The 23,593-nt window shown below is 32.8% G+C and overlaps 1 protein-coding gene and 1 pseudogene across 1 annotated transcript in view; both read right to left on the reverse strand.

Moving 5' to 3' along the window:
• The window catches only part of LOC145268362 (eIF-2-alpha kinase GCN2-like), a 217,889-nt gene that overhangs the window by 97,038 nt on the left and 97,258 nt on the right, over window positions 1-23,593 (reverse strand). Inside the window, exons 12-15 of the mRNA XM_080123893.1 lie at window positions 19,200-19,235; window positions 12,595-12,717; window positions 11,637-11,738; window positions 8,796-8,945 (exon numbers count right to left, since the gene is read on the reverse strand). Of these exons, the coding sequence (XP_079980019.1) occupies window positions 8,796-8,945; window positions 11,637-11,738; window positions 12,595-12,717; window positions 19,200-19,235 (411 nt within the window). The remainder of the gene's footprint in view (window positions 1-8,795; window positions 8,946-11,636; window positions 11,739-12,594; window positions 12,718-19,199; window positions 19,236-23,593) is intronic.
• On the reverse strand, window positions 16,760-16,878 carry LOC145268582 (5S ribosomal RNA; annotated as a pseudogene).

Below are 23,593 nucleotides of genomic sequence, written 5' to 3' on the forward strand. Positions count from 1 at the left end.
TAGATATCTATATATGTAAAAGGCAAAATGTGTGTGAGTGTGTGTGTGTTTGTATGTCTCGCAAAAACTTTCGATAGAGGCCACGGATTTTCACCAGACAGGTATCATTCTAAAGCTCAAACCTCCGGTCGACAAATATAAAAAAAATTGGGCAAAAACATTCATTCCTTCATTCTTAACGGCACGGGGGTGAAAAAAAATGGTATCTTCATGACAAGATTGCTTTACGTATGCATCAATACGTGCAAAAGACGTACATTGAATTCGTTTTAAATGTTATAAAAACCAACCTACTTTCATCCACACGTCTATAGCGCGATGGGTGCAGGTAGAGCGTCGTTATCTAAAGATTTCAGGTTCAATCCCAGTTATCAGATATACTTTCTTTCTTGATTTTTAAACATTTAATATTGAAGCGAGGTTATTTATACCATTTTTTTTCGCTGTGGTTTTTTCCTTTTTTGGGGGGGTTTTTGTTTATCCGATTGTTTTAAAGAAGTTTTACGTCTGTTCGCTGTTTTTTTCCTAATTTTTTAAAAAAGTTTAAACAGGGTTATTAATTTGCTTATTCTCCCCCACCCCTTACATACACACCTCCAAACACCCGGGCAACGCCGTCCTTTTTTTGGGGGAGGGGGTTTGTTTTTCCGATTTTTTAAAGAAGTTTTACGTTCGTTGGCTGTTTTTTTGTTTTTGTTTTTCTGATTTTTTAAGAAGTTCTTTACCCCCCCCCCTACACCACACACCTTAAAACACCCGGGAAACGCCGGATACCCCCGCTAGTATATATATATATATATATATATATATATATATATATATATATACACACACACACACACACATACATACACACACACATCTTATATTCAATAAAAGTGAGAATGTGCAGGTGTGTGCGAGGACACTTCTCAAACGATACACTCAATGAATTTTTAATCTACAGACTTAAAATTTGGTATATAGGGTATTCCGACATGTGGAAAACTTTAATCATGGGTCGAAATTGAAAAATTGGTACGTAGAAGTGGTTGGATTTTTATCTCTGTCAACTGTTTCATGATTGTGCATATCTGAATGGTTCACATTACAGATTCGTTATGTTAAGTATAAGTCGGTTTGAAAACACTTTTTAAAGAGCATGTCATGTTAGATGAATGGTAATCATACTTGATTCACTGTCTTTAGGTTTTGGTCTCGATCTCAGCTTGAGTAATTTTTTTTCCTATAAGACGTGAACTGTTTAGAAAAAAACATAATACTAGGATGCATATGTCCGTTTCTTCCCTTTTTTTTTTTTTACTTCATTTTTTTTTTTTTAAAGGAATTTAACGTGATATTTAATACCTATGGTATTTCTGTTTATAATCAATAAGAATTCTGCATTAATTAAAATATAATGTTTATGCATATTTTACTTGAAATTTGGTATATAGAGTCTTCAGACATGCAGAAAACTTTAATCGGGTTTTCATCCGGTAAAAAGAGCTGCTAAGGTGTTAAAATTGAAAAATTGGTACATGATGCTCATCGGATTTTTATCTGCTTGTCAACTCTTTCACTAACGAGCACGCATAAATTGTTCACATAACAGATTACTTATGTTAAGAATAAGTAGGTTTGAAAACACTTTTTAAAGATCGTGTCAAGTTTGATTAATGTTTATTGTACTTGATTCACTGTCTTTAGGTTTTAGTTTCGATCTCAGCTCAAATTTGTTTTTTTTTTTCTCTTATAAAAAGTGAACTGTTTAGAAAAAACATAATACTCACATACAAATGTCTTGGTTTATCTCCGGTTTTTTTTTTTTACTTCATTCTTTTTAAAAGGAATTTCACGTTACATTTAATACCTATGGTACTTTTTGTTTATAATCAATAAGAATTCTGCATTAATTAAAATATAATGTTTATGTGTATTTTGCAACCGGGCAACGCTATGTGGCCTGCTAGTATATATAATTATTTTTTTACTTAGTTTTACGTGGTTTAATATATGTGCATGTGTGTATGTATATATATATATACCTATATATATATATAGATTTTTTTTTTTTTTGATTATTATTTTATATACTCATACATGCACATCGATATGTCTACATGTACATCTGCGTGAAGCCTAAGAATTTATTTCTTAAAAACATTTTTATAAAACTTTATTTCTTTATTCCTGATATTTTGTATACTTCTGGAGTGAGTGCCTGCATTGATGTTGTGCATATCTGAGCGGCATGCGTTACACGCATGTGCAGATGATGCATCTGCTTACGTCTCAAGACACCAAAAATAAACCTAGCATTAAAAGTAAGGCAGATGAATCTTTTAATTTTTCTTTTTTTGAAATCAGGAACTGTATTTAAAGTAGTCATTTAGATATTTGCTATAGCTTTTTATTTTATTGAATGATGAATTTTAAAAGGGCGACGCTCGTGCAGTAAATTTCACTATTACATTAAAATACACTTAGCTCTTTAGACTATTATTCTAATCTCCTTTAAATTATATATATATATATATATATATATATATATATATATATTCTGTCTAGTCTTAATTTTTCATTATTTTACTTTTATAATTTTTATATATATATATATATATATCTCGGGAATGAAAAAAAGCATCAGCAGTCCTACTGTTTTTAACAGCATCGGTGATCACAGTTCACCAAATTGTAGAGCCATGATAATCTCAGAAAGAAAAGTAAAGATGACAGTTTCCCGTTACTTTCCGTACTCATTCGGAGGTGTATCTCTTCCAGTGAGTTAAACACGCCTCCAGATACAAACATGGAAGTTTCTATGACTTGATGCAGTACATACAGCACCTAGCCTTCCCAAATGGTCGCCCATCTGGCACTAGCCAGGTTTATCATTGCTTAACTTCTGTGATCTGGCAAGAACCGGTGTGTCAACATAAATTGTGCTGCATATATATTTATAAAAGTGAGAATGTGTGTGTGAGTGAGTGAGTGAGTGAGTGAGAGAGAGAGAGAGAGAGAGAGAGAGAGGGGGGGGACTTCTCAACCTATATATATGCAACAAACTTTTCATGTACAAACTTGAAATTTGGTATATAGAGTCTTCAAACATGCAGAAAACTTTAATTGGTTTTCATCCGGTAAAAAGAGCTGCTAAGGTGTTAAAATTGAAAAATTGGTACATGATGCTCATCGGATTTTTATCTGCTTGTCAACTCTTTCACTAACGAGCACGCATAAATTGTTCACATAACAGATTACTTATGTTAAGAATAAGTAGGTTTGAAAACACTTTTTAAAGATCGTGTCAAGTTTGATTAATGTTTATTGTACTTGATTCATTGTCTTTAGGTTTTAGTTTCGATCTCAGCTCAAATTTGTTTGTTTTTTTCTCTTATAAGAAGTGAACTGTTTAGAAAAAACATAATACTCACATACAAATGTCTTGGTTTATCTCCGGTTTTTTTTTTTTACTTCATTCTTTTTAAAAGGAATTTCACGTTACGTTTAATACCTATGGTACTTTTTGTTTATAATCAATAAGAATTCTGCATTAATTAAAATATAATGTTTATGTGTATTTTGCAACCGGGCAACGCTATGTGGCCTGCTAGTATATATAATTATTTTTTTACTTAGTTTTACGTGGTTTAATATATGTGCATGTGTGTATGTATATATATATATACCTATATATATATATAGATTTTTTTTTTTTTTGATTATTATTTTATATACTCATACATGCACATCGATATGTCTACATGTACATCTGCGTGAAGCCTAAGAATTTATTTCTTAAAAACATTTTTATAAAACTTTATTTCTTTATTCCTGATATTTTGTATACTTCTGGAGTGAGTGCCTGCATTGATGTTGTGCATATCTGAGCGGCATGCGTTACACGCATGTGCAGATGATGCATCTGCTTACGTCTCAAGACACCAAAAATAAACCTAGCATTAAAAGTAAGGCAGATGAATCTTTTAATTTTTCTTTTTTTGAAATCAGGAACTGTATTTAAAGTAGTCACTTAGATGTTTGCTATAGCTTTTTATTTTATTGAATGATGAATTTTAAAAGGGCGACGCTCGTGCAGTAAATTTCACTATTACATTAAAATACACTTAGCTCTTTAGACTATTATTCTAATCTCCTTTAAATTATATATATATATATATATATATATATATATATTCTGTCTAGTCTTAATTTTTCATTATTTTACTTTTATAATTTTTATATATATATATATATATATATATATATATATATATCTCGGGAATGAAAAAAAGCATCAGCAGTCCTACTGTTTTTAACAGCATCGGTGATCACAGTTCACCAAATTGTAGAGCCATGATAATCTCAGAAAGAAAAGTAAAGATGACAGTTTCCCGTTACTTTCCGTACTCATTCGGAGGTGTATCTCTTCCAGTGAGTTAAACACGCCTCCAGATACAAACATGGAAGTTTCTATGACTTGATGCAGTACATACAGCACCTAGCCTTCCCAAATGGTCGCCCATCTGGCACTAGCCAGGTTTATCATTGCTTAACTTCTGTGATCTGGCAAGAACCGGTGTGTCAACATAAATTGTACTGCATATATATTCATAAAAGTGAGAATGTGTGAGTGAGTGAGTGAGTGAGTGAGTGAGTGAGTGAGTGAGAGAGAGAGAGAGAGAGAGAGAGAGAGAGAGAGAGAGAGAGAGAGAGAGAGAGAGAGAGGGGGGAACTTCTCAACCTATATATATGCAACAAACTTTTCATGTACAAACTTGAAATTTGGTATATAGAGTCTTCAAACATGCAGAAAACTTTAATTGGTTTTCATCCGGTAAAAAGAGCTGCTAAGGTGTTAAAATTGAAAAATTGGTACATGATGCTCATCGGATTTTTATCTGCTTGTCAACTCTTTCACTAACGAGCACGCATAAATTGTTCACATAACAGATTACTTATGTTAAGAATAAGTAGGTTTGAAAACACTTTTTAAAGATCGTGTCAAGTTTGATTAATGTTTATTGTACTTGATTCATTGTCTTTAGGTTTTAGTTTCGATCTCAGCTCAAATTTGTTTGTTTTTTTCTCTTATAAGAAGTGAACTGTTTAGAAAAAACATAATACTCACATACAAATGTCTTGGTTTATCTCCGGTTTTTTTTTTTTACTTCATTCTTTTTAAAAGGAATTTCACGTTACGTTTAATACCTATGGTACTTTTTGTTTATAATCAATAAGAATTCTGCATTAATTAAAATATAATGTTTATGTGTATTTTGCAACCGGGCAACGCTATGTGGCCTGCTAGTATATATAATTATTTTTTTACTTAGTTTTACGTGGTTTAATATATGTGCATGTGTGTATGTATATATATATATACCTATATATATATATATATTTTTTTTTTTTTTTGATTATTATTTTATATACTCATACATGCACATCGATATGTCTACATGTACATCTGCGTGAAGCCTAAGAATTTATTTCTTAAAAACATTTTTATAAAACTTTATTTCTTTATTCCTGATATTTTGTATACTTCTGGAGTGAGTGCCTGCATTGATGTTGTGCATATCTGAGCGGCATGCGTTACACGCATGTGCAGATGATGCATCTGCTTACGTCTCAAGACACCAAAAATAAACCTAGCATTAAAAGTAAGGCAGATGAATCTTTTAATTTTTCTTTTTTTGAAATCAGGAACTGTATTTAAAGTAGTCATTTAGATGTTTGCTATAGCTTTTTATTTTATTGAATGATGAATTTTAAAAGGGCGACGCTCGTGCAGTAAATTTCACTATTACATTAAAATACACTTAGCTCTTTAGACTATTATTCTAATCTCCTTTAAATTATATATATATATATATATATATATATATATATATATATATATATATATATATATATATATATATATATATATATATATTCTGTCTAGTCTTAATTTTTCATTATTTTACTTTTATAATTTTTATATATATATATATATATATATATATATATATCTCGGGAATGAAAAAAAGCATCAGCAGTCCTACTGTTTTTAACAGCATCGGTGATCACAGTTCACCAAATTGTAGAGCCATGATAATCTCAGAAAGAAAAGTAAAGATGACAGTTTCCCGTTACTTTCCGTACTCATTCGGAGGTGTATCTCTTCCAGTGAGTTAAACACGCCTCCAGATACAAACATGGAAGTTTCTATGACTTGATGCAGTACATACAGCACCTAGCCTTCCCAAATGGTCGCCCATCTGGCACTAGCCAGGTTTATCATTGCTTAACTTCTGTGATCTGGCAAGAACCGGTGTGTCAACATAAATTGTGCTGCATATATATTCATAAAAGTGAGAATGTGTGTGTGAGTGAGTGAGTGAGAGAGAGAGAGAGAGAGAGAGAGAGAGAGAGAGAGAGAGAGAGAGAGGGGGGGAACTTCTCAACCTATATATATGCAACAAACTTTTCATGTACAAACTTGAAATTTGGTATATAGAGTCTTCAAACATGCAGAAAACTTTAATTGGTTTTCATCCGGTAAAAAGAGCTGCTAAGGTGTTAAAATTGAAAAATTGGTACATGATGCTCATCGGATTTTTATCTGCTTGTCAACTCTTTCACTAACGAGCACGCATAAATTGTTCACATAACAGATTACTTATGTTAAGAATAAGTAGGTTTGAAAACACTTTTTAAAGATCGTGTCAAGTTTGATTAATGTTTATTGTACTTGATTCATTGTCTTTAGGTTTTAGTTTCGATCTCAGCTCAAATTTGTTTGTTTTTTTCTCTTATAAGAAGTGAACTGTTTAGAAAAAACATAATACTCACATACAAATGTCTTGGTTTATCTCCGGTTTTTTTTTTTTACTTCATTCTTTTTAAAAGGAATTTCACGTTACGTTTAATACCTATGGTACTTTTTGTTTATAATCAATAAGAATTCTGCATTAATTAAAATATAATGTTTATGTGTATTTTGCAACCGGGCAACGCTATGTGGCCTGCTAGTATATATAATTATTTTTTTACTTAGTTTTACGTGGTTTAATATATGTGCATGTGTGTATGTATATATATATATATACCTATATATATATATATATATTTTTTTTTTTTTGATTATTATTTTATATACTCATACATGCACATCGATATGTCTACATGTACATCTGCGTGAAGCCTAAGAATTTATTTCTTAAAAACATTTTTATAAAACTTTATTTCTTTATTCCTGATATTTTGTATACTTCTGGAGTGAGTGCCTGCATTGATGTTGTGCATATCTGAGCGGCATGCGTTACACGCATGTGCAGATGATGCATCTGCTTACGTCTCAAGACACCAAAAATAAACCTAGCATTAAAAGTAAGGCAGATGAATCTTTTAATTTTTCTTTTTTTGAAATCAGGAACTGTATTTAAAGTAGTCATTTAGATGTTTGCTATAGCTTTTTATTTTATTGAATGATGAATTTTAAAAGGGCGACGCTCGTGCAGTAAATTTCACTATTACATTAAAATACACTTAGCTCTTTAGACTATTATTCTAATCTCCTTTAAATTATATATATATATATATATATATATATATATATATATATATATATATTCTGTCTAGTCTTAATTTTTCATTATTTTACTTTTATAATTTTTATATATATATATATATATATATATATATATATCTCGGGAATGAAAAAAAGCATCAGCAGTCCTACTGTTTTTAACAGCATCGGTGATCACAGTTCACCAAATTGTAGAGCCATGATAATCTCAGAAAGAAAAGTAAAGATGACAGTTTCCCGTTACTTTCCGTACTCATTCGGAGGTGTATCTCTTCCAGTGAGTTAAACACGCCTCCAGATACAAACATGGAAGTTTCTATGACTTGATGCAGTACATACAGCACCTAGCCTTCCCAAATGGTCGCCCATCTGGCACTAGCCAGGTTTATCATTGCTTAACTTCTGTGATCTGGCAAGAACCGGTGTGTCAACATAAATTGTGCTGCATATATATTCATAAAAGTGAGAATGTGTGTGTGAGTGAGTGAGTGAGTGAGAGAGAGAGAGAGAGAGAGAGAGAGAGAGAGAGAGAGAGAGAGGGGGGGAACTTCTCAACCTATATATATGCAACAAACTTTTCATGTACAAACTTGAAATTTGGTATATAGAGTCTTCAAACATGCAGAAAACTTTAATTGGTTTTCATCCGGTAAAAAGAGCTGCTAAGGTGTTAAAATTGAAAAATTGGTACATGATGCTCATCGGATTTTTATCTGCTTGTCAACTCTTTCACTAACGAGCACGCATAAATTGTTCACATAACAGATTACTTATGTTAAGAATAAGTAGGTTTGAAAACACTTTTTAAAGATCGTGTAAAGTTTGATTAATGTTTATTGTACTTGATTCATTGTCTTTAGGTTTTAGTTTCGATCTCAGCTCAAATTTGTTTTTTTTTTTTCTTATAAGAAGTGAACTGTTTAGAAAAAACATAATACTCACATACAAATGTCTTGGTTTATCTCCGGTTTTTTTTTTTTTTTACTTCATTCTTTTTAAAAGGAATTTAACGTTACGTTTAATACCTATGGTACTTTTTGTTTATAATCAATAAGAATTCTGCATTAATTAAAATATAATATTTATGCGTATTTTATGTTCAGATAATGCAGAGCAGCCTGCTAGCATATATATAATCTTTAAATTATTTCATTAAAAGTTATTTAAATTAATTAAAAGTTAATTAAAACAGATTAAAAAAATGCTCAAAAGGAAAAATAAAAAGATGAATACAAACCTGGTCATAATGACTAGAAGATGAAGAGGAAGACATCTCTGGACTGATATAATAATAAGTACCAATATCTGTGGTCAGTCCTTTCGTTGAACAACTTTCATTCTGAGATGTTTCTGGTTTGAGGTCTGATAGGTTTACCGTTTGTTGTGGCTACGATGGGAAGACAAAATATCAAAATTGGTGCAAGTTATTTGGCATTTTTTATAGCATAAAATTTAAGAATTATTGGTTTAACTTGTTCCCATAATAAAATAGAAAATTCAGACAAAAAAAAGTGTCAAATAAAAAAGGGTCAGACGAGAAAGAGTTAGATGAGAAGGGAGCAGACAAGAAGGAACAGACGAGATAGAACAGACAAAAAATATTGAATAACCATATTTGTAAAACTATAACAGGATTTATTTGTGCTTACAATACACCAAATATGCAAATGAGCTTCTTCTGGATTGCAAGAAGAAAAAAAAAATGGAGGACTCACATCCCTGCTTTGATGTGCCTTCAATAAGTTTCCAGACTTTTTTCATATGGGCACTTTTATTGATAATACACACATAAAACTCTAGTTCTCTTTAAAGTAATTTCCTCTGACTGCAATGCACTTGTTGTACCATTCAAACAACTTCTGGAAGGCCCCATAGAAGTCGTTTTGCGTGAGAGTGTCAATGACTCTCGTCACAGCCTTTTTCATTTCCTCAGTTGTCTTACACATTTCTATGGCATTTTTTCAAAGTTTAAAACAGAATTTTATTGCATATCATTCTTCTAAAGTGTCCTCAAGTCCAGATTGCATTTTTGAAATTCACCAGCTGTGACAATCAGGCTTTAGTAGGGTGTATTCCAATTCCTGCTGTAGCTGTTCATTTGAACCTGAAATCATAAAAACTGGTCAGTCATCTCAAAAAGATAAAAATGTTCAAGACTTCACGACAATTTTAAATGTCTGTACAAAAAAAGTCTGTAAACTTATTCAAGGCAAATCATATGTCAGGTATGCCCTAAGATGGAGTGATGCTGCCACATCTGTTTATAACTTTGAAAGCATACAAAACCGACTTTGAAAACTTGTGGTCAAGATCTCTTCAGAATAGATGTTTTTTTTTTGTTTTTTTTTTACAAGGTAGTCACTACTTATCAAGGCCCGAAAGCCATTCAGGGATAAGGGTTACTGCGTGTACAGTACGTTAGTATTGGAGATTTGATAAAGTGTCTTACTTAAGGGGGCGGTTCATCAGGAATTTGTTTATGTTGAACTTGAAGATATCCAAGTTGTAGTCATGTGGGAAACAGGTAAACGGAAGAGAGTTCCACAGGCGTGCACTTCTAAGAAAGAAGCTTTGTTCATGGAATCTACATTTTGGTTTTGGCACAGATAAAGAGTGGGGAAAATTTTGGACAGTGGTTTCAGCTAGACGGGTGTTTATCATAAAAGATTGGCGAGGGGAGACGAGAGATTGGAGCTCAGACGAGTAACTATAAAACAAAGACAGGCTCGCAATATGTCTCCTGTGGGAGAGAGGTTGCAGGGAAGCGAAAAGAGCATCCCTCACTAAGCCACGAAGTCTATTTTGTACTCTGTCAAGGCAGGATAGGCTGTTTTTAGCAGCTCCTGCTCGTATGTGGCAGCAGTACTCCATCCTTGGACGTACTTGGCTTTTATATAGATAGAGAATTGCATTAGTAGTGAGATATCTTCTGGAGCGGTAGAAGGATCCTACCATTTTTCCAGTGATCTTGGCAACTGACCTGATGTACGTGTTCCATTTCAGGTCAGGAGTAAAGGTCAAGCCCAGAAGCTTATCAAAACATGGAGCTTTCCCTAGACGAGAGGCATTTCATTCAATTGATGCCAGATGGGGATCAGAGCGTTGATGTAAAGATAGGAGCTTGATTTTTGATGCGTTAAAAGTAACCAGCCACCTCTTCCCCCACTGTACCACGCGCTTGAGATCAGAGGAGAAAGAATCAGAGAGAACTTTGTCATTTATGGCCTTTGATGTGTTGCCATAGATGGTCGTGTCATCAGCATAGATGTCAACGATTGATTTGTTTTGGGAGATCATTGATGTAGATCAGGAAGAGAGTTGGGCCCAGGATGGACCCCTGAGGGACTCCAGCATTAATACTGAGGGCCTCTGATTTCTGCCCATCAACCACTACTCTTATGAGCCTATCAGAGAGAAATTATTTAATGATTGAGAAAACATTTCAATTTATACCATAGCTGGAAATCTTGTGAAGTAGACCCTTATGCCATACCTTGTCGAAGGCCTTTGATATGTCGAGCAATTGCCCTAGAAAGGAAGCCTTTGTCAAGAGATTCACTAATCCTATGTTGCTAGTCTCTCTCTGCTCTATTGTATTTTTTCATGTAAGACATTCACAGCTAGAACTCATCTTTCTACTATCATTGCAAAAAACTTTCCTTCCCTTGTCTAACATTATTTTTTAGTAAATAGAGTTTCTTTCCAAAAAATGCCTATCGGTGGAACATATTACTATTTGAATGATGAAGAATATGATGAGAGGACTGAAAATAATGATAAATGGAATGAACAAAATTTGATTACTTTTGAGGATGGTTTATGACAAGAATTTGTTGACATTGGATTTGAAGATGATCATGTTGTAGTTGGCAAAAAAATGTATTCCAGAGTTTTGGAGAAAGGAATGAATTTCTTAAACGTTTTGTCAAACACCCCACCTAACCCTTAGCCCGTAAGCAAGGTGAATTGGTGTTACCTGGACATGCAACATCGTTACAGCCTAATTCATTAAAACAATTTCAGAAGGTAGCCATTGTCTCTTAAGAAGGACCATAAAGCATCAGAAAAAGAGACCTACCTTTGGTTTACGGCAAGTTGCTAAACCAAAATCTCCGAGTTTTATATGGTCCTGAGAATCCAAGAAAATATTTCCAGGTTTAAGATCTCGATGAATAATTCCCTGTGATAAAAAAAAAAAATATATATATGTACAAATATGACTCATTCATCATTTCCTCCCATGTTTTCCTTGGCCTTCATCTGTATAAATGTACTGTAGCTGTTCTACATCTAATAACCCAAAGAACTCTCAACCATTCTTTCAATGCGACCATACCATCAAAGTCTCCTGTTCTGTACACATCTTCCCATACTGCCTAAATTTAATCTTGAAAAAATAATAAAAGTGGGGTGGTACCATTTGTCCACGTGAATCAAAGTTACTAATACTATATCATTAATGCTCATGTAGAGATCAGCAGTTGTTTACCACAAGACCTGTTTTGGAGATTTAAAAACAAAAACAGTCATTTCATCATGGTTCCCCAGCAGTGTTGATCAGATAGCACCTCCCTAAAAACAAAAGGTCAGTAATTCAGATACCAGACCCAATTTCTGTTTTGAATTATGTTACCTAACATATTTTGATGTAAAAAATGCTTTTTTGCTTTAATAAATTATATTTTTATTAAATAATTTGTTTTTTTTTATATTTAATTTTCACATAATTTAATTGGGTTGTATTTTTGTTTTTTTAAATTAACAAATCAAACAAATTACATTAAAGTTCAATCTTATAAACATCCAAAGGTTTGGTTTCACCCTATTAATCTGACAAGCTTAAAAAGCCTTTGTGGATATGGATCAGGAAATTTGATAGGTCATAGTGGCTTGGCAGGCTAAGAGTAGACTTAATGCATTCTCTTGAATAATAGTGATAGAAGCCAAATTAACTCGCTACGACATAGTATGACACTGATATGCCTAAACAGTTGCGACTTTTGCATAGCAGGATCAAAATAAAATTAAATTCTCACCTGGTCATGAATGTGAGCTAACGCATCTAAAAGTTCCTTGAATAAACGCCAGAGACGGGCAACGTCTTTGTAAAGATTTTTCTCTATACAAGTTTTTAACGTACTCTTCTCACAATACTCCATCTAAAAAAAATAAGAGAAATAAAATGATAAAATTAAAGAAAATAAAAATGTTTTTTCTTCAAATTGTTGATTATAAGTTTTATTTGAATAAATTATAAATTATAAGTTTTATTTGAATAAATTATAAGTTTTATTTGAATTTATATGAAAAAAATATGAATTGATAGAATTAATACACAGTGCATCCAACGTAAATTTTGCAAATTCAAAAGATAAAAATCAAAATTTTTCAGACATTTGTTCAAGATTAGTAAAAAACAGAATAATAAGAGAGAAAAAATTGGTTTTATTTTTCTACTTTACAGCAACTCAACCTTTTTTTTTATTTGAAATAAAATCTATATAATAAAATGAAGCTGGTCAATTTCTCAAAGTTTCTATCCTACAAAATCAATATTTGATTCTGACTAGCATTAACTAAACAATTATCTGTATCTTTTCTTTACAAGTGAAAATTGAAATTCCAATCGATTTAATCAATTCCATATTATATCCGGCCCAATATTTCCTTTAGTAAGAGAAACTTCATGATATACACCGTAATTCCCATAGGTTAATTATCTATGCCGATTGGCCTATGAAATCACTGCCTTTCTTACAAATTGATATTGTATTCAGAGAGTAATGTATGCTAGGAAAATAAAATACCCTATCTACAGAATTATATTCAACAACTTCATTTGGCAGAAATTATTATTTATGGGAACGGCTCAACAAGAACTTTTTTAGAATGAACTGGAAGGCTACCATATTGATATGCCATAAAAACGAAACCACATTTCCAAAACCCTGCAACAACTATTGAAAATTGAGACAAGCTTAAGTAGTGGTTCATATTTTTTTTTTTTTTTTTTACTCGAGAATCACCACTTATTAAGGCCCGAAGGTTACTCGAGGATAAGGATTAATGAATGTAAGGTGGTAATGAGTGTAGTAATGTTAATGGTGTAAATTGGGTAGAATTTAATTATTTATGGGGATGACTCAAAAAAAACTTCTTTACAATTAACTTGAGGGCTACCATGTTGTAATTGGCCAGGAAGCAGGCCAATGGAACAGTGTTCTACAGGCAGGCAGTTCTAGGAAAGAAGCTTTGTTCATGAAATCTGCCTTTAGGCACATATAGAGAGTGAGGAAAATTGCTGATAGTGGTTGTAGCTAGTTAAGTGTGTTTCGTGAAAGCTTGGCAAAGGGATAGATTGGAGCTCAGACGAGCACATTTTTAGGGCTAAATTCAGACACCTATCAGATAAACTTAGGTTATTCAAAATTAAATTTGTATATGTTTTTACATCAAATCTGATGCCTTCATTCAGTCTCAAGAGATAGTGGACAACCCTGTAAGGGTAGTTGCATATATAATTGTGAGGCAAGGGTTGTGCAATCCCCAACCACATCTCTCCTAAATTAGCATTGCCTTGCTTCAATGGCAAGGAGAGGCCCGAGACTTACTGGAAACAATTCAAAGATAAGCGGAGAGCACATACAACATCTAGAATTATCGTTATTTTCATGGAAAGTGTTTGACTGAGATTCAATCTATGGTCCCCCCTCGCCAAACTTTCACAAGAAACACTTGTCTAGCTGTAAACACTATCAATAATTTCCCCCACTCTTTATCTGTGCCTAAACCTAAACGTAGATTCCATGAACAAAGCTTCTTTCTTAGAACTGCACGCCTGTGGAATTGTCTTCCATTTTCCTGCTTTCCGACTGACTACAATATGGTTGTGTTCAAGTCTAAAGTAAATAAGTTCTTGATGAGCCGTTCCATATAAGTTATCAAATTTACCAAATTTTCATTACTAATGATTACTATATTGTCCAATTTCTACTGTACACTCTTTAACCCTTATCCTTGAGTGGCCTCTGGGCCTTGATAATGTGGTGATGCCTATGTAAAAAAAAAAAAGAATTCCCAAATGGTCACCCATTTTAGTACTGACCAGGCTTAATGTTGCTTAAGTAACCGGTGGGTCAAGAAGATTACAATAACATCAAATCTAATTCTTAATTATTCACATATTTACTTTTTTGTTTACATAATTTACAGGGTCCCCTCAGGCATTAACTTTGAAAAAAAACAAATAAAACACAAACAAAAAAATTATGCAATAATAAAATAATAATAATAAAAATAAAATAATAAATGTAATAAAATAAAAAATAAAATTAATAAAAAAAAATAAAATTAATAAAAAAAATAATAAAATAAATAATAAAGTAAAATAAAAATAGAAATAATAAAATAAATAAATAATAAAATAAATAAATAATAAAATAAAAAATGAAAATAAAATAAGAATGAATAAAAAATAAAAATAAAATAAAAATAAATAAAAAATAAAAATAAAATAAATAATAAATAAAAAAAAATAAAAATAAAAATAATAAAAAAATAAAAAAAAATAAAATTAATAAAAAAATAATAAAATAAATAATAAAGTAAAATAAAAATAGAAATAATAAAATAAATAAATAATAAAATAAATAAATAATAAAATAAAAACAAATAAAAATAAAATAAAATAAATAAAAAATAAAAATAAAAATAAAATAAAAATAATAAAAGAAATAATTTAAAAAAATTGAATGTATAAAAGTCATGATGAAAACATACACACATATACATACACTGTGTTGTTTTATAATTTTCTTACAGACATTTTTCATTTCTTTAAAATTATTATGTTACCAGCAGACAACCTGGTGTTGCCCGGTCGTAAAATATGCATAATATTACATTTTAATTAATGCAGAATTATTATTATTATTATAAACAGAAATACCCTATGTATTAAATGTAATGTCAAATTCCTTTAAAAAAAAGAATTAAGTAAAAAAACAAAAAAAAAACAAGAAGAAACTGAGAAATGTGCATGCGAATTTTATGCTTTTTCTAAACAGTTCCTCTTGTAAGTAAAAACTGTTAAAAAATACCTTAGTTAAGATCGAAACCAAAACCTAAAGACAGTGAGTCAAGTATGATAACCGTTAGGCCAGCTTGATACGATCTTTACAAAGTGTTTTCAAATCTACTTATTCTTAACATTAAGTAATCTGTCATGTGTACCAATTTTTCAATTCTGACCCCTTAGCAGCCCCTTTTTTTTTCAGATGAAAAGTAATTAAAAAGTTGTCCACATGTTTGAATACCCTATATACAAAGTTTCAATGCTGTAGATCAAAAAATTGAGAGTTGCCCTCACACACACACACACACACACACACACACACACACACACATTCTTAAAACGCAGCTGTTAAACCAGATATAGTGATTTGGGACAGAGCAAACAAAAAAGTGACCGTAATAGAGGTCAGTGTACCCAATGATACAGGGCTTAACAGAGTTGAGAGGGAAAAGATAACAAAGTATCAAGGACTTATGTATGATATGAAACGAAATTGGAAATTAAAAGACGTTTCAATTATACCAGTCATCATAGGAGCAACTGGGCTTATGAAAAAGAACTTTAAAAAGTACATAGCAAGCATACCCGGTGAACCAAGTGCAAGTGAAATACAAACGATTGCACTGAAAGGGACGGCTAGAATCCTGAAAAGATCTCTTGGTTGGACTCACTAAAATAGGGGTAAATGTCAGACATCTGGTTGGATGTCCCATCCCTTAGAAGAAAAAGTTTAAGAAAAATGAAAAAAAAAAGAGAGGAACTTTTATAGCTATATAGATTTGAATAGTATATTGGATTCATTCCATCACTAATGAATGAATAAAAAAAAGTTGCACAGCATCAATAACAAATGCTAAATTATTTAATGTAAAGAATCTGAATACATTCTGGTTCCTCCTCGCAAGAATATGATTGGCTGCTGTAAGCCATAAATGCGGATGGGTATGAATGTTTAGCCGTCAGAATGACAATAACTATCTGATAATACTGGAGGGACGATAGATGATACACGCTAAATTATGATGCAAGGTTTATGCAATCCGTAACCACACCTCTCCTGAATTGGTACTGCTTGGTTCTGGTGGTAAGGAGAATTCTAGGACAACTGGAAACAATGCTGAGATAAACACATACAGCACCTGGTATTCTCAGATGGTTACCCATTTTAGTACTGACCAGACTTGATGATGCTTAACTTTGGTGATCTAATAGGAACCGATGTATCAATCATGATTATGCTGTAGTAATCAGACAGGTATAGCAGTATGGGGAAGACATCAAAAGATATGCCAAAAGTCTAAAGCTTAATTACTAGCTACGATTTGAAGAACCATTCATTAAGGTGATTTACAAAAAATTGTATTACTCGATTACTGTAGCAAAGATCACTTAGCAACAGCAAACAAATATATGCCTTTTCCGAGACACATCATTATTACTTATAATGGTGCTTGCTAAGATAGAGTTGACAGATCGATTTTTATTAAAAAAATATGTTGTTTTAAGCAAATACAAGAGTATTTGTATTCTTAAATGGACAATTATACATACAAATTACTTTTAACTAGAAATAATTTTTTACTCGATGAATGTTCATAAGTTTTGAATATACAACTATTTTCGACATGACAAGTAAGTACTCCTGTATTTGCAATTCTGAATTTTTGAGATGAGGATCTTGGGTGTTATGAGCACAACGTTTCAGTTTCTGTACCCTGTGACCTTCTTTGGGTGTTGAATACATGTTTCCTTTTCTCTACTAAGAAAAAGAGACAAAAGTAGTAAAAAAGGAGACATGAAGAGGAAAAGTAGAGAAAAGGAAACACGTATTCAAGACCCGAAGAAGGTCGCAGGGTACAGCGACCGAAACGTACCAATAGCACTCAAGATAATAATTGTCTGATTAATCAAAATAATATAAACATTCACATCTCATCTCAAAAATTCAGAATTGCAAATACAGGAGTACTTACTTAATTTTCTAGTTAAAAGTAATCTTTTCAGAGATGTAAACATGTTTAATTGTGAATACAGAAAACATACTCATCTCCCTTTTTAACACTTTAATGGCAAACTTTATTTTTTAAGAGCGTAGCGATTGATTTTTTTTTCACTAAAAACACAATAGTAGTTGTTCTACTTGATGAATTTCGGTAATTTTTGGATATATTACTATTTTCGACATGACAATTAAGTACATAATATTTTTTTTTTTGCTCAAAACGATATATTAAAAAAAATCGATCTGTCAATTCTCTCTCTTAACAAACACTCTTACAATTTTATTCTTAGTTAGCAGTGGACAGAGGCACTGAGTTTCTACAGTACCAAGTGAGCATTGTCTGAAGATAGTGGTTTCAATCCTACCCAAAGGATTACTAGGCCAAAACATGATAAGACAACAACAACTGTGACAAGCTCCTGGGCTTGACCTTTACTCCTGACCTGAAATGGAATACGTATATCAAGTCAGTTGCCAAGGTCGCTGGAAAAATGGTAGGATCCTTCTACTGCTCCAGAAGATATCTCACTGCTGATGCAATTCTCTATCTATATAAAAGCCAAGTACGTCCAAGGATGGAGTACTGCTGCCACATACGGGCAGGAGCTACTAAAAACAGCCTATCCTGCCTTGACAGAGTACAAAATAGACTTTGTGGCTTAGTGGTGGATGCCTTTTTCTCTTCCCTGCAATCTCTCTCCCACAGGAGACACGTTGCGAGCCTGTCTTTGTTTTATCATTACTTTCATGGCAAGTGCTCATCTGAGCTCCAATCTCTGGTCCCCCCCCTTGCCAATCTTTCATGATAAACAACATTCTCACTGAAACCACTGTCAAAAATTTTCCCCACTCTTTATCTGTGCCAAAATCCAAACGTACATTCCATTAACAAAGCTTCTTTCTTAGAAGTGCACACCTGTAGAACTCTCTTCCGTTTTCCTGTTTCCCACCTGACTACAACCTGGATGTCTTCAAGTCCAACATAAACAAATTCCTGATGAACCGCGCCCTTAAGTAAGACACTTTATCAAATCTCCAATGATAACGATTACTTCAATATTATCTCATTGATTACTATAACCCTTATCCCTGAGTGGCTTCCGGGCCTTGATAAGTGGTGACTATCTTGTAAAAAAAAAAAAAAAAAAGGCAGTAATTACTGAGGATAAAGTTACAAAACTCAGCATGAAACAACAACAACTATGAAGATGAGGTTAACAGTCCGCAAAAAAAAAAAAAGAAAAAAAAAAGAAGACTATCACTTATGACAGATTTTACTCAATGCCTTTATCCGTTGTGTTACAGGTCTAGGTGGATTAAATAACAGACTCTAATTCAAAATGTTTTATAAAGTTGTATAAGTTTCAGAGGCTGAAAAGCTGTACAATAAATATCCAAGATAAGAACAGTAATCTGAATAATAAAATAATGTTTTACTGATGCTTTAATATCATTGAGAAAATGGTGGACAAACTATTTCTTCTCAGTTGTGTTAGAATAGGTTGAACTAGAATCAAGAGTTGAAACCCCTCCCGCCACATGCAATAAAAAGAAAGATTTCTCACCTGAATACAAAGATATCGCTTTTTGGATTCCAGTCTCTGTGGATTAAAAAATAAAACAGTTTTATCGGATTACGTAAGATTTAGGTTAATAAATCAATTTTGGGTGCTTCTCTAAAATTCAACATAATTAAAAATCAAAAATGCAGAAAAAAAATCTTGATAATGCATGTATCCATCATGAAACGAAAATGTCATATTCCAAAAATCACAGAAATTGATCAAATCGATCAATCTGTACCATTAAGGATTACTACACTACCAGCTTACATTCATTAACCCTTATTCTCGAATGGCCTTCGGGACTTGATAAGTAGTGGCACCCTTTTAAACCCCCCCCCCCAAAAAAAAACACTAAACTTTCACAAAAAAAAAACCACTCAACTAGCTACAACTACTATCAACAATTTAGAATATGGTAGCTTTCAAGTCCAATGTAAACAAGTTCTTGTTGAGCCATCCCCTTAAATGATCCAAATTCTACCCAATCTACACCATTAACAATTACTACACTACCATCTTACACTCATTAACCCTTATCCTCGACTGGCCTTTGGGTCTTTATAAGTGGTGGTGACTCCCTTGTAAAAAAAAAGAAAAGAAAAGTATTTTTTTTTTGTTACAAAGAAAATCAAATTATTATGCTGTGTGTCATGCTCTTCCATCTTTAAAATTCATCACTGGTTATCTCCCCAACTTTAATAAGCTGTCCAGAAATATAGATCAAAATCAGCCTTGTAATGGCTACGATTTACTATTAATCTTAATTAGATATTTACTTCATATTAATTAAATGATTTTTATATATATATAAAAAAAATACTTGATCAATTTATGTCATTTTTGGAATATGACATTTTTGTTTTGTCACTGGTACGTGAATCATTAAGATTTTTCTGTATTTTTGTTTATTCAGTTTTGGTTGAATTCTGGATCACAATCAAATTTTTTTGAAAATATGTAAATAATTAGAATATTCTGATTTGATAAAAAGAAAAAAATATTTTATTCAACTTTCGGCACATAAAATATGTTTTTTTATTTGAAAACATCTTTATACAATTTTTTTTTTATAATTAAAATATTTATTCATCAAATAGCAAATAATAGTTAATGAAGTGTCCTTTTTAAAAACCAGTATGCAAATATCAAGCAGTTTCATTGGATATCCTACTGGTTTGGCAAACTGAGTGCAGGCGTAAGGCATTTCCATAAACAAAAACGATGGAGAAACATTTGATAAATCTGGCCTTTGAGAAAACATTTTTGTTTTAATGCTCATTAAGTAGGTTTAACTCCATGGTGTGAATGCAGTAATGTGGTGAAAGGTGTTAACTAAACATAATCTCAAAGTTTGTAGATGATTAGAAATATCCTCAACCCCACCCCCAAATTTTTTAGGGCTTCATACCTAAATTTGTTGTCCATATCTCCTTTATTGTTATAATGTAACTATTGACATAGTACTGTATTAATTTCATGTGCAATAAATGAAATATATAAGATCACAGTGCAGTATCTGTTTTGATGCTGCACTTAAGTTAATTTGTCCTTAGTGTAGAAGGGTTTTCCCTCCATTGACTAAGGCAATTTTTATTTTTGTTTACTTCCAGGGTGCCCTTTGGGGGGGGGGGGGAGTGCTGGTTTTCTCCCACATTAAAAACAACCTTGTGTCACATTTTGCTTTTGTTGGGAAGCAAACAAATACCAATAAAAAATGCAATAGTATTTTTTATTTTCTTCATTATTCAAGAGTTATCCATCATTGTATAGTTTATGCATGACTAAAAAAAAAAACAGGATTTAGAACAAGAATTGTGAGATCTTTTTTAATTGATGTATTTCTTTATATAAATACTTTTAGTTCTTGTCCAGAATTCCCCTTTTATGAAAAAAAAAAGGCATAAAAAATCTGTATGATGTACATACCCATGATGAAACGGAAATATCATATTACAAAATCATGTACAGTTTTATTTATCTAAAGAAAATCATTATAATGCAAATTCATAAGCAGTACAAAATAAATCTCTCAGTTTGAATTATTGTTGAGTTATCTCCCTTAATTTTTTTTTTTACTGTTTATTCACCCCAAACAAGGCACAGTGCCACTAATTCATAAGGGGCTACTATTTGAGATCAGATTTGCAAGGATACTATTCAGGGAGGTGGGTAGTGAGAGAATTCTGTTCATATTACACTTATGCATCCAGCATATAAAGGCTGTTTTTTTTATTATTTAGATTTTTTTTTTTTGTTTTTTGCATAGGCATCACCACTTATCAAGGCCAAGAGACCACCCGAGGATAAGGGTTAAAGAGTGTAAAGTAGAAATTGGACAATATAGTAATCGTTAGTAATGGAAATTCGGTAAATTTGTTAACAAGTGGAATGGCTCATCAAGAACTTGTTTGCGTTAGACCTGAAGACAACCATATTGTAGTCAGCTGGAAAGCAAGAAAGCGGAAGACAATTCCACAGGCGTGCAGTTCTAAGAAAGAAGCTTTGTTCATGGAATCTACGTTTAGGTTTAGGCACAGATAAAGAGTAGGGGCAATTATTGATAGTGTTTTAAGCTAGACGAGTGTTTCTTGTGAAAGTTTGGCGAGAGGGGACCATAGACTGAAGCTCAGTCGAACACTTTCCATGAAAATAACGATACAGCAGAGACAAATTCGCAACATCTCTTCTGTAAGATAGAGGTTGCAGGAAAGAGAAAAGGACAGCTACGAAGTCTATTTTGAACTCTATCAAGGCAAGACAAGACAAGTCCTTTCTAGCAGCTCCTGCCCAGATGTTGCAACAGTACTCCATCCTTGGACGTACCTAGCTCTTATATAGATAGAGAATAGCATCAGCAGTGAGATATCTACCGGATCGATAGAAAGATCCGACCATTTTTCCAGCGGCCTTAGCAACAGATTTGATGTACGTGTACCATTTCAGACCAGGAGTAAAGATCAAACCCAGAAGCTAGTCAAAACTTGAGACTTCCTCAAGACGAGAGCCATTCATTTCAATTGATGCCAGATGTGGATCAGAACGTTGATGATGTAAAGAGACAAGCTTGGTTTTAGATGCATTAAAAGTAATCACCCACTTCTTTCCCCATTGTACCACGTGCTCAAGATCAGAGGAGAGAGAATTGGAGAGAACTTGGTTGTTTACTGTCTTAGATGTGCTACCATAAATGGTAGTGTCATCAGCATAAATGTCTACAAATGATATAAGGATGTGATTTGGAATATCATTAATGTAGATCAGGAAAAGAGTTGGGCCCAGGATGGACCCCTGATGGACTTCAGCATTAATACTAAGAGCTTCTGACTTTTGCCCATCAACTACTACTCTTATGAACCTATCAGAAAGAAATGATTTAATAATTGAGAAGACATTTCCAGCTATATCATAGCTGGAGATCTTGTGAAGTAAACCTTTATGTCGTACTCTATCAAAGGCCTTTGATATGTCAAGAGCAACTGCCCTACAAAGGTAGCCTCCGTCGAGAGATTCGCTAATCCTATAAGATATAACTGTAAGCACATCTACTGTAGATCTAGCAGAATGGAAACCATATTGTGTGTCACTAAGGTTATTTTTGCTGAGATGGTTGATTACTTCTCTATTAACAGATTCCAGCAACTTACTCATGATGCACAGGAGACTTATTGGCCTGTACTGAGAGGGGGATGAGTGATCACCTGAATTCTTAAATACAGGGCATACTGATGATGAGATTTTTCAGGGTGATGGGAAGCAATTCTCCTTAAGACAACATTTAAACAGTTTTGTAAGTATGGGTGCTAGTTCTGGTTGAAGTTGTTTTAGTACCACAACTGGAATACCGTCAGGGCCAGTTGCTTTACTGGAATCAAGGTTTTTGATTAGTTTGGCAACATCACAAACAGATATTTGTATATCACATAGCGTGTTTTCTGATAAAGGAGGAAATATTGGGGGTTGTTGGCCTTGGTCGCAAAGAGTAGAATTAGCTGCAAAGTTCTTGACAAAGAGTTTGGCTTTGTCTGATGCTGACGAAATTACCTCCGGTCTATTGATGATAGTTGGGATAGAGCACACGCTTCTGTTCAGGATTCTGTTTGCTATTTGCCAAAACTGGTGGGAACGAAGCCGCTGCTCAGCTACTTTGAACTTGACGGACTGGGCATATAACTCTCTTGCATTTTTTATTACTTCCTTACAATGGTTGCTGGCAGTCCTGAAAGCGGCTTTAGTTTCCATACATCTATTACGTTGGAAGCAGTGGAAAAAGTGATTTCTGTGCGCAATGGCAGCAGCACATTCTGAAGATAACCATGGCTGGCTGTTAGGTTTTTGCTGGAACTTTTCTGAGGGTATGAAATAGTCTATACCTACAATTAACCATTCTGTCAGGT

The sequence above is a fragment of the Euprymna scolopes genome, chromosome 43 (genome assembly GCF_053919585.1).
Source record: "Euprymna scolopes isolate OS-2025 chromosome 43, ASM5391958v1, whole genome shotgun sequence".
NCBI lineage: Eukaryota > Metazoa > Mollusca > Cephalopoda > Sepiida > Sepiolidae > Euprymna > Euprymna scolopes.